Below are 11566 nucleotides of genomic sequence, written 5' to 3' on the forward strand. Positions count from 1 at the left end.
ATTCGGATGGAGCTGGGGTACACAGGCTCCGGAACCCTCAGGGGAAGACCCAGTGGTGCCAGGGCTGCCCGGGGGCAGGCCAGCCCACGTCTGTGCACAGTGGCCGAGGGATTCCTGGTCAGGGTGCATTCCAGAAGAGGGGATGTGGACGCCGATGGGCAGGAGGGTCCAGCATGTGGGTTCTCCCTGTCAGCTCCCCAACACAGCCCCTCCCCCACCACATCCCCCAGCAGCTGCTCAAGGTCCAGCCCCACTCCGCCCCGTCAGCGAGGGGGTCGGGACAGGCTGGGCTCAGGGCCCGGCGGCGCTCCTCCATCAGGGAAGCGGGGCGCTGTGAGCTGGGACGCCCCGCCCCCCGTGCCCCTGCCCTGCTCTGGGCCACGGAGCCTGGGCCTGCCCGCGGGCCCTCCCTCCCCGTGCCCATCTCTATCCCAGTCCAGTATGGGATCACCCGCCTACACGTCAGAGACACCCCTCCTAGCCTTGTGGTCCCACTGGCTGTCTGTCCCACCACTGCCCACATGGCCTGGCAGGGCCAGCTGCCCGTTTGCTCTCAGAACGCCAATGTCCACCCAGGGGACGTCCTCGTTTGAACAAGCAGCTCAACTAAGGGCCACAGGGCACTTACCCCAGCCGCTGGGGGCTGGGCTGGCCTCCCAGCCCTGACCTGACCCTGAAGCACAGCCCCTCCCGCCCATTCCCAAGGGGCTGCCTAGGAAGGCCGTGTGTGGATCAGGGGCCTGGAGGGGCCCGGAAAAGTGGGGTGAGCCAGCCAGACCCCCCCGAGGGGCCAAGGCCACGAGTCCTATCCCGGATGTCACTCCCTGGCTGGGCTGCCCTGGGAGGGGACGCGAGCCGCCGTCCCAAGTCAGCACATGGGTCGCAGCTCAGCTGCCCACGCAGGGCAAGGCCCGTGGCCACTCCCTCCCTCCCCGTCGGGGCGATCCACCACGTGGCCCCTGCGGCTGGGGAGCTCTGATGGCCCCGATGTCTTCTTCCGTCACAACCGACCCAGGCGCTGTGTCCTAGGCAGGGTCCTGGCCCGGACCCTGGCCATGCGCCAGCGTCTGACCACAGCATGCGCTGTGAGGAGAGTAAGGGGAGGTGCTGGCCCCGTGGCCCCCTTCACCCCGACCCGCCGGCCCGGTGGTTGTCCCCCAACCTGCCCCCTCAGCCTCCACCCACAGCATCCTCCTGCCCCGGCCTGGACCTGCTTCATGCCTCACAGAGGTCACCTGCCTCCAATACGCGATCTGTCCCTCCAGCCGGATAGCCCCCTCGGACCGGCGTGCCTGGACAGACACAGACCATCTGCCACCAAGGTCTCCCGGGTAAACATCTGATGGAACATGGAGGCGGACGGGGAGCCCCGAGGGAAGGAGGCTGTCAGTCCCCGAGGCTCTGAGGGACGCAGGAGCTGGGGGCCCGTGGGGGCAGCAGACGATGGGGGGGCCTGGACCTCACTGCAGGTGGACGGCGGGGACAGGAGCCAGCAGAGAAAGGAGCGCGTTGTCCGCTTCTCGGGCCCGTCCCTTCCCACCAGCGCGGCCTACACCTGGGGCACAGGAAAGGCAGAGGGCCCACTCCCCACGGGAGAGCACGCCAAACCCCCCGGAGTGGTTTTGATTTGAGTCTGTGCGACGCTGGTGCGTGCACAAAGACCAGTCGCGGCTGCAAAACGAGTGTAGACAACACCTGGATTTTCCTTTTTTCTTGATCCTAACCCAGCTCCCAGGGCTGGGGCGTGAGTCCTGCTGCCCGCTCAGGGGAGGCCGCGTGAGCACAAGGGGACTCACAGGCACGTTGACTTGGAGTGGGCAGCGGGGAGCAGGGCTCCGCCCTCAGCTGAGGCTGCGTCGGCGGGGGGCCTCCCCTCCCCCAGGGCTGCCCCACAGACCCCAGCCGTCCCGGATCAAGAGGGGAAGGTGGGCGCCTCGGCCATCGGGCGGGCCATGCTCTGGATGGCCCACTGCAGGATTCCGTCGAAGGAATGCTGCAAGACAGCAGAGCGGGGACTCAGGGACCGAGCACGGCCCGCGGACAGCTGGGCACAGCCTGGCCCCCAGGGTCACCAGGCATTCTGAGCACCCTGACCCTCCCATTCAGAGGTAGTGAAACTGAGGCCCAAGGCACCACAAGACATGCCAGGCGGGGATGGACTCCTCATCTAGTGCTCTGTCATAGCATCCTGTAAGCACGGGGCGAGGCCACCGCGGCTGTTCTGCCCCTTCTTCCGAGGGCTCTCTCCCTCCCTGCGCTCAGGGGCCCGGTCTCCGGCAGCTGCCCCTGCCAGAGCTACAGGGCCTAGGGTCCCCCCCAAAGACACCTGAACTGTGTGGGACCCCCTGCACCCAGCCCACCGCACAGGGCAGGGCCCCATGGCCCGAGGAGGACACATGTTGGCCCCCTGGCTCTGGGGATGGCTGGAGGAGTCTGACCCGTCAAAAGAAGGTGGAACCCCTAGAAGCCCCATTTTCTTCCCAGTGACTGAAGCTGCTCATCCTTGGGGGCAGAGACCTGGGTTGGTGGGCCGTGAGAGGTCCACTGAGAGGTTCCGGGGCGCCCGACCCACCCCCGGAGGACAGCAGGGTTCAGCAGTGCTGGTGTGAGGTTCTGCAGTCCCCGGACCCCAGGGTCTAGGACCCCCGGACAGGGCTGGAGGTGGGAAGGGCTCAGGGCCCCCTGCGGGCTCCTGCATGTGCGGGGAGGGGCCTGCATGGGCCTGTTGTGATGCTTGGGAGCCCCAGAGACTGGCGCTGTCCCAGCCGCTAGGAAGGCTTGGGTGCTGGCTGCTTTAGGGACCAGCGGGTGACATGTTACCTCGCTTAGGAGGGATTCCAGGTCGTCCCTGTGCAGAACCGGCTCGTGACCAGCAGAACTGTCCCCCGCCTGCAGCCCAGGAAAGGAAGGTCAGCCCAGCTCCCGCACCCCTGCTAGGGACCGCCAGAATGAAGCAGGACTCCCTGCTGAGGCAATGGGGGGGGACGGAGGCTGCGGGGGTTGGGGGGGAGGCAGAGGCTCATGCCAGAGCAGGGGTCCGCTGCCCCAGGCAGGGCCCCGGGATCTGAATTCTGGCACCTGGCTCCTCCCAGGCTGCTGGGCACGGGCAAGGTGGGCATGAGCGAGCTCCCGGCTGCAGGCCAGCTCCCGGTCCCCCTGGAAGCTGGTTCCCAGAGGCCCCCAGGGCCTGCCTGCCTCTCCACCTGCTACGCGCAGCCTTCTGGGGAAAGCCAGGCACTTAAAGAACCAGCTAGCGGGGAACCCGTCATGGATGGGGAAACTGAGGCCCAGAGAGGAAAGTGCCTGGTGCTAAGCCAGCCATTCAACCATCCAACAAACACTGCCAGAGCCCATGGTGCCCCTGGCTAAGGGGCCAGGCCAGGGAACGAACCACACAGGAGACCGCCAGCTTCTGGCTCAAAATCGCCAAGTCAAAGCTCATCAACACGGGTCCTGGGAGGCAGCACCAGCCCGAGGGCGGGAGCGGGGAGCACCACCTCCAGGGGGCGTGTCTGGCGGGGGGTGCGGGGCTGGGGGAAAAGGTCCGGGGCCACACCCACATTCTTGGGACTGCGCCTGGGGAAGGTGGGGCTGGGGGGAGGGGCTAAGGGGGCGGGGACGGCTACTCTCCAAGGTCATTACACTTTACATCTCAAGGACGAGGTCTTTTAAAAGCAAAGATCCCAGGTGTCCAAGAGGAAGCATCTTCTTTCGGGGAAGGATCCCCTGGTTGGGGCGGGCACGGTGCCCCCCCCACACCCCGTGCGCTTGAGCGGGCGCGGTGCAGACGGGTGGGGACAAGCCTTTCAGGCCCACCCGCAAAGTGTGCGGGCAGGTGCGGGCCGGGCTGTGAGGCTGTGCGGGAGTCCCCTCGTGGGCACGGCCTCGGCCCCCCAGATCCTGGGCTGGCCTGTTACCCACACAGCGTGTCCGGGGAGTACGCGGTACTGTTGGGAAGGAGGATGGGCCACGGATGGGGGTGGGACTTCTCGTCTCCCCCAGGGCCCTCAGAGGTTGTCCTGGGGTCAGGGACACGTCAGGAAGCCCCTGCACACAGAACTCCCAGCCCTCGCGCTCCCGGGACCAGTGCGGCTCAGCAGGAAGGCAGACTGACCACGGAGAGCTCTCCAGGCTGGCGGCAGGAGGGGCTGCAGGGGGGCCCGGGGTGGGGGCGCCCAGAGGGGCGGGAGGACTAGGAGCCCTGCACAGCCAGGCCACACGGGGCAGCCCAGTGGGCTTGCTCTTCCCAGGTGTGGGGCCTCCATGCTGCTCCCGCCTCCCCGCACCCACCGGGGCTACGTGCGCCCCAGGTACCGGGAGAGGGGGACTTGGGGCTGGGCTTGGTCACCGTGAAACAGGCATCCAACCGCCAACTCATACCACTGTTGCTTAGTGGGTGTCTCTTTCAAACCGATGCTAAGTTACCCCAAAGGGACCCGTTTGAACAACTGTACGGTGTGGAAACAACCAACGAGGGGTCCATTGTGCACACCCGGGAAGGGGGCACCTGGGCAGTTCCTGGAGGTGTCCCGGCCACCCCAATCCCACCCCAGTCCCGCGGGGTCGGGGCCTCCCCGGGTAGCACTGACCTTGGCAGGCCCTAGCAAAGCGCGGGCGGGGTTCGGGGCAGTCGCCCCCTCCTCGGGGGCCGGGGCTGCGTCCCCGGAGCAGGATCGGCAGCGCGGGACGGCCCTGCGCACAGCGGACGAGGGTGTCGGGGGCGCCGCGGCCAGCGGTGTCCCTCCCCGGCCCGGCGCCCCAGCCATCGTCACACTCACCCTGGCCGCGCGACGGCCCCGGGGAAGTGGCAGCGCCAGTGGAAGGCGGCGGCGCAGTGCGCGCACCGCAGCGCGTCCGTGCCGTCCCCGCACACGCTGCACCGCGCGCCCGCGGGGCCCTGGAGGGGAGCAGCGCGGTGACGGGAGGACAGGGGTTCACGCACGGCCACGCCCTCTGCCCCGCCCCTGGGAGCTCGGGGACACCGGGCACCCTCGGACTGCAGTTGGGAGAGACCTCCTCTGCCATGGTGGGCCCGGACCCCCTTTTTAGGGCTGGTCAAGGGGACCCCAGGACTGCACCGCCAGAGGAGGCGGGAGGGTGTGGGGTTCTGGGACTCCCCAACATGAGGGGCCACCCCCCCTTATCGTGGTACCTGGGGGTAGGGGTCTCAGGATCAGGGACAGAATCTCACTCCCGCTGGGGTCCCTCCGGAAGCTTCCTTCCCGGCCCAGCTCTGGGGGCGCTTCTCCATCACCCAGCCCCCAGCCGCCCTCTCCACGGCCAGTCTGGAGGTTCTTGGCAAAGGCCTCCCTTAGCCCTGACCCTGACACACACACCCCGACGACAACCCCCTCTCCCCCAGCATATCAGAGCTCCATGTGGGGGCCTGCAGGCCCTGAGCCCCCGTCAGACAGCCACCCGACCCCAGCACCCCCTCACCTGCTGCCCCTCAGGGCCCACACACAGTAGGGGGCGCAGGGCTGAGGGTTCCAGCACCGTCAAGGGGGCCGCCGAAGGTGGGGCTGGCAGGTGCTTGTAGGGGACGGCAGTGTCGACCCCGACCAGGGTCTCCCTGGACAGTCCCTTCGCCTCTTCTCCTGTCAGCCTCAGTCCCAGAAGGACCTGGAACCGGAGGATCAGTGCTTGGAGAGGCCACAGGGGGACTGGCACAGGCCACCCAGGGAGTCAGTGATCCCCGGACCCTGGGAGCCCAGGGGAGCCCAGGGGAGCCCAGGGGAGCTGGAGTCGGGGAACCCCGCACTGGGTTGGAAAGTTTTGGGTCCAGTGGCTCAGCAAGGTCCTTGCACCCCCATCTGAGGCGGGGTGTCTGTGGCCCTCGCAGGCTACGTTCTATCACGCGCGTCTCAGCTGCAGCCGGATGCTCAGAACATTCTGAGATAATGTTCTCAGTAGCCAAAGGGCATCCCGGTGCTGGACCGACAGAGCTGAGGCCAGAGAAGTGGGGCACTGGAAGGGCCACTTCCCAGTGCGGAAAGCCGAGCCGGCAAGGCCAGGCCGGGGCGGGGAGCGCACAGCTGCATGACTGGGGCTGGCCCGACCTGCAGGGGTGGCCGGGAGGCTGGACAGAGGGCCCTGGAAGGGGCCTGCGCGTACCGGGGGCTCCGTGGGCGGCTCCGTGGGCGGGGGCTCCTCCGGCCGGGGCAGGTCCCGCGGGGCTCTTGCCTGCAGGCATCTGGAACACCTCCACGTCCCGCTGCTCCCGTGGCCAGCAGCCAGGGGCGTGCAAGGAGAGCAGAAGGGACAGTAGACTCCCAATGCGCAGGGCAGGGGAGGCCTGAAGTTCCCTCCAAGTACCCCTTTCCCTTTTCAGGTGGGGAAACGGAGGCCCAGGTAGGCCAGTGGGCACAGCCACGATGGAGGCGCTGGCCCGGCCAGTCTGCAGGAGAACCCAGGACACTGGGGAGGTTACCCCTGCTGGGGTGGCCCTCGCTAGCCTTGTCGCTGTCCTGTCTGAGAGTGTCTCTGCCGAGCCCCGAGAATCCGGGACTCCTGCTAACCTAGAGTGGCCGGGCGTGGCTCTCATGGGCCCCGCGTCAGTGGGACCTCTCTGAACCGCAGTGTATATAGCCCCCAGACCCACGTTTCCACAAGCGGGTGGTGCCCAGCAGAAGTGGACGTGGTCAAGGGCAAGAAGGAAGACAGCAGCCCCAACCCTCTCGTTCCAGTGACAAGCATCTGGGGCAGAGACAAGCCACCTGGTCAGGGTCACTCAGGGGGCTGGGCCAGGATAGAAGGGGGTCACTTGTCCCACCCCCGCTCTTCCCCTCCTGCTGTGGGAGCTGGTGGGAGAGGTTAGGGCTGGGAGGGGCAGGGAGAGCCAGGAAGCCGACTCCGGACGGGTACCCTGCCTGGGATGGGCAAACTCGGCCTGACTCTGAAGATGACCTTGCTAGGAGAGGGGGGCCCGGCGGCCTGGGGGAGTTTGGGCTGGAGTGAGATGACACAGGATAGCCGTTTGTCTTTCTTCTCTGCCCTCTGGGACCCCTCCTGGCCAGGCTTGGGGGGTGATGGGGGAGCCGTGTGGGCACACGGGGAGGTGGGGAGAGAGGACCCAGGCCCCAGCCTCACTGTCCAGTGATGTGAACGAAGTCCTCCCTCCCAGCCACGGAACGGAGAGGCTTCTGGGCAGCCTCCTGCCCAGGGTCGGGGTCCGCTGGGTAGAAGAGGCCATGGAGGCAGGCGGGGGCAGCCTGGGTGGCCAGCGTGCCGGGCTCACCTGGGAATGTCCCGGAGCGGCGGGGACAGGCAGGCCAGGTGGAAGGCCCGGGGGCAGCCGTCGCAGCAGATGAGCTCCCCCCCGTCGCGGCACACGGCACACTCGTCCTCGTTCTTCTGGCGCGGGCGAGACACACGCGGCCTCTGGGAGACCCCGGGGTGGGGGGCGCCCTCCGGGGGAGCCCCTCAGAGCAGCTCCACTGCTGCGTCCCCTGCCTGCTCCCTGCGGGCCGTGCCCCAGATTCTGCCCCTGCTCCCTGCCCTCCCTCAATGTCCCTACCTCGCAGCCCTGCCCAAATGGTGCCACAGTCCCCTCCGCGGGGTCACCTCCTCCAGAAGCCCACCAGACCAGGCAGCCTGGCCCAGTGAGGAGCACACTCGCCCCCGGTCGGGGAGCCCTGGGAGGCAGGCAGGGATCCCGCCCTTCCTGAGGCCTGAGGCCCAGCACCCCGCCCGGTGTGGGAGGGGGCTGCCAGAGCCGTGACCTTGCGCTGGGAGCCCAAGGACAGGAACTGATGCTCCGCTTCCTGGCCCCCACCCACTGGCCGGCTGGGAGACAAGGGACAGCGGGTGCCTAGACCAGACCGCGGTGGTCAAAGCCCGGTAGGACTCGCTTTCCCTGACTTACTTGGAATTTTACGGTTGTGTGTTACCAGAAAGCGTAGTGTTAAGGGAAAGCCAGGCCTCTGTCCTCACCCCCATGGGAGCGCCCAGGGCGCGGGGCAGAAGGCGATGGAGGCGCGTCCCACCCCCTCCCCCCGTGGGCGGCGCATTACCTGGTGGGGCTGGGGCTCGCTGGGGAGGGCGGGAGCCGCCTGTGCCCTGCCCTGCTGGCCGGCTCTCTGCTCACCTCCGCCCTGCTGGGGGAGGGGAGGGTCACCACCAGAGGACCCCCATCCGGCAGGCCTCGCCCCAGCTGAGCTCCGGGTGCAGAGGGCGGTGCTTACGGGGGCAGAAGCCTGGGGCCCCTTGGCCCGGACCAGTGTCTTCAGGCCACTGCCCCGCGTCTTGCTCTTCCCCCCGCTGGGGTCTTCGAACTTGCTGGGAGTGTAGAACTCCCCCCCGACCTGGATGCACTTCTTGCCTCCACCTGGGAGGAGAGTCCGGCTGGACCCTGCTCAGCGGGGCTCCCGCCACGCCCCCGCCCCGCTCAGTCCCGCTCCGCTCGGGACCAGGCTCCCGAGGGACACTGGGGACACTGGGTCTGATGATGGGTGCCCCCAAGAGCTGAGAGGACACAGACACAAGGAGGAGACCCTTGGCTTGGCGGCAGACAGCCAGGTGGAGGCCTGCCGGCATCCCCGGGGAGGGACCTGCAAGGCAGGAGGGAGCAACGCCCTGCAACACCTTGATCTGGGGAGTCTGTTGTTCGAAGCTGCCCGCTTTGTGGCTTTTGGTCATAACTGCCATGGGGAGCTCCTGCAGGGTCCTCGGGGCCCTCCCTGGGACCCTCCCTGGCTCCCAGGGGCCAGCTGGCCGTCACTGTCCTCAGCATCCCCACGGGCAGCTGCCGAGCTCAGAGGGAGGGAAGGGAGGTGGGGGGGGCGCACAGGTGTTCAGGCTGTCCTGTGGGAGAACCTCCTGGGGAGGGGTGAGTCCAAGACCCTGAGGGGCCCGTCTGAATGCACAGAGCTGACCCAGGCTGTGGCCCTGAACCGCCGGGCCCCCCAGAAGTCCAGGGCCCCGCACCCCCGAGGGGAGCCCTCGGTGCCCATCCCCCCTCCAGAGGTAGCAGAGTCATGGTCCCGCCAGCGCTGGGGCCGCGAGGTGCTCAGGGTGGTCGGGGGTCCGGGGGCCTCCGTCCCTCCGGCAGCCCGGTGAGCCATCTACCTGACTCGAACACCTGCTGGATGAGGATCCCCTCCACCGCCCCACAGGCTCCTGGGACGTCCCCCGACGACACCGTCACGGCCCTCTGGACCGAAGTGGACATGGTCTGAATTCCTGAGAAGAGGAGAGGCAGATGGGGGGTCACCCATGGCAAGGAGAGCCCCTGAACGCCGCCTTCCTGCAGGCGGCGGCGGGGAGGGGGCAAGAGGGACCTGGGCTGTGGAACCCTTCTTTCCTTCTGCCCAGGGCGGGGGTTGGAGGGGGCCCAGCCCCTGGACGCAGACAGACAGACAGCCCATGAGTAACTGTAGAGAGCACCCGTGGGGGTGTGCGCGTGTGTGTGTACGTGCTGCGTGTGTGTGTGCGAACTCACTCCGGGCAGGGATGAACACGGACCCCAGCACCTGGCCCTGGGTTGGGAGGGAGGCCAAATTCCGGGGCAGCCTGCAGGTCAGGTGACCACAGGAGGTCTCTGAGATCCCCCAGGCTGGGGGAAAGGAGGGGACAGAGAGGGGCCAGGCTTCATCCAGCAGACGGACAAGCAGGACACCCTGGAGGAAGCGTGGTTTGGGCTGACCCTGAAGGACGGGGACACGGGGCCAGCCACACGTGGGGTGATCTGAGACGCCAGGACAGGCCCTCCGAGGGCAGCACCCCACCTCGGTCCCTGGTCCCCTGACCGCGGCCGCAGGGCACAGGGCGGCAGGGCGCCTGGCTCACCGGTTCCCGGCGGGAGGCGCTGTGGCTCCGCGCTGCTCTCCGGCTTCCTGGACGGCTTGGCCTTCGCCTGGGAGCCTGCGGGGGGCGCAGCAGCCTGAGCCTCATCTCCCTGCGGGCGCCAAGGTGGGGCCTCCCCAACTCACTGGGGTCCCCTCGCTTTACTGAGCTCTGGTGTCCACATCCTGCCCACTTCCCAGGGTCCCGGGACAAGGGACAACTAGGCTCACCCTCTAGGTATCTGGAGGGGACCAATGCAGCCCCTGCCAGGCAGGCTCCAGGCCGGGCGGTGGGGAAGGGGGTGTGGTCGGGGGTGAGGCGCTCCCCAGGGCACTCTGTGCCCGACTAGCTCCTCAGCTAGGCACCTGGGCTGGAGGTCCCCCGTGGAGACGATGCCACAGGCAGGGCGACTCTTGGCTCCTCCAGGGCCTTCCTCTTGGTGGGGGGTCTGGGCAGCAGCACTGGGGCCTTGGGGCCCGTCGGGGGCTTCCTCGCCTTCCGGGGCTGGCTGAGGTCCACATCTGCAGGGTGCGAGGGGGGCCGAGCCTCAAGACCGGAGCCCCCACCGTGGCAAGGAGGGCAAGACCCCGGCCCTTCGGCATGCGGAGCCCAGGACGGTCCTGGGTGATGTCCAGGGGCTCCCTGACCACGCCCCGACCCTCCCTCCTCAGTCCAGCTGGAGTGACTCCAGCCGCCGCAGGCCCCCAGCGAGGGGGGCCGAGCCCCGTGGACCCCCGCCCCCCCACAGTGCCCTCCCCACCTTTGGGGAAGCCGTCTAAGATGGGCTGTAGCCGGGCATATCTCTCCAGGTTGTAGTCCTTAAAGAGAACCCTCCAGAAGTCCAGGATGGCAGCTGCGTCCTGGGTCAGGAGCCACGAGAGGAGCGCGTGGAAGGCCTGTGGGCAGCCTTCCTTCTCCTTCAGACGCAGAGTCTCCTGAAGCAAGGGCAGGGAGTGGGAGGCCCTGCCGCCTGCCTCCCCAGTACCCCTACCTTCTGCCACCCTCCCGGAGGGTTGAGGTGGGCGTGGGCATGCCCGAGGGTGCTGGGGGCAAGGGAGGCCGGCCTGGGACTCGGGGACCACACCCCTGGCTTGAAGGGAAGCTTCAGGAGGGCTGGGAGGGGGCATCGGGAGGACAGGAACTTGTCCTGGAGGCCAAGCCCCTGACCTGTGATCACACCAGCAGCCCCCGTCCCAACCTTCTGACCCCCACTTGTTGGGGGCCAGTAAGGCCCATCTGAAGCTCGCCCTCCCAGACATTGGCTTTGGCTCAACAGCAGGGCTTGGGGAGACTGGGAGGTGCCGGGAGTCCGGGTAGGGGCCCACCTGGAACTTGTCCTCGGGGACCACGTCGTGGTCGGCCAGTGCGTGCAGCAGCGGGAAGGCGCTGTCCACGGCCATGGCGATCTCTGTGCGGTGCAGCCTCAGGAGACGGCGCAGCACAGCGTCCCCACCTGCCCGGGCCTCGCCCGCCGTCGTGGGTTCTGGGGGCATGGGACTCAGGGCCCCCTCTCCCCGCCTGGGGTCCCGCGGCCTTGGGGCGCCACTGGACTTGGGGAGTGCCTGGGCCATCTCTGCCTCCTGGCCTTCGCGCGGCCCCTGTCCAGGGGCACAGCTGGGCGGGCACCTGTGGAGGGCAGAGCCCAGCCAGCACCCCGTCTCTATTATAGCAGACTCTCCCCAAAAAGAGCAAAGGCTGTTTCCCCAGAGCCAATCAGGGCCAGAGGGAGGGGCCAGAATGGAAAATTCCGTGTAATCCAGTGAGGACAAGGCCCCAGGCCCCC

The 11566-nt window shown here is 68.1% G+C and overlaps 1 protein-coding gene across 1 annotated transcript; it reads right to left on the reverse strand.

Moving 5' to 3' along the window:
* Nucleotides 1-1912: 1912 nt before the first annotated feature.
* AIRE (autoimmune regulator) lies at nucleotides 1913-11354 on the reverse strand. The gene is made up of 14 exons (XM_044251751.1): nucleotides 11109-11354; nucleotides 10544-10718; nucleotides 10149-10304; nucleotides 9787-9861; nucleotides 9067-9180; nucleotides 8184-8326; nucleotides 8013-8093; nucleotides 7238-7353; nucleotides 6115-6214; nucleotides 5440-5622; nucleotides 4779-4897; nucleotides 4590-4692; nucleotides 2821-2889; nucleotides 1913-1993 (listed from the first exon to the last, which is right to left on the reverse strand). The coding sequence occupies exons 1-14, from the start codon at nucleotides 11352-11354 to the stop codon at nucleotides 1913-1915; spliced, it is 1761 nt and encodes a 586-aa protein (XP_044107686.1).
* Between the last annotated feature and the right edge of the window lie 212 nt (nucleotides 11355-11566).

Source organism: Neovison vison, chromosome 6, assembly GCF_020171115.1.
Source record: "Neovison vison isolate M4711 chromosome 6, ASM_NN_V1, whole genome shotgun sequence".
NCBI classification, from domain to species: domain Eukaryota; kingdom Metazoa; phylum Chordata; class Mammalia; order Carnivora; family Mustelidae; genus Neogale; species Neogale vison.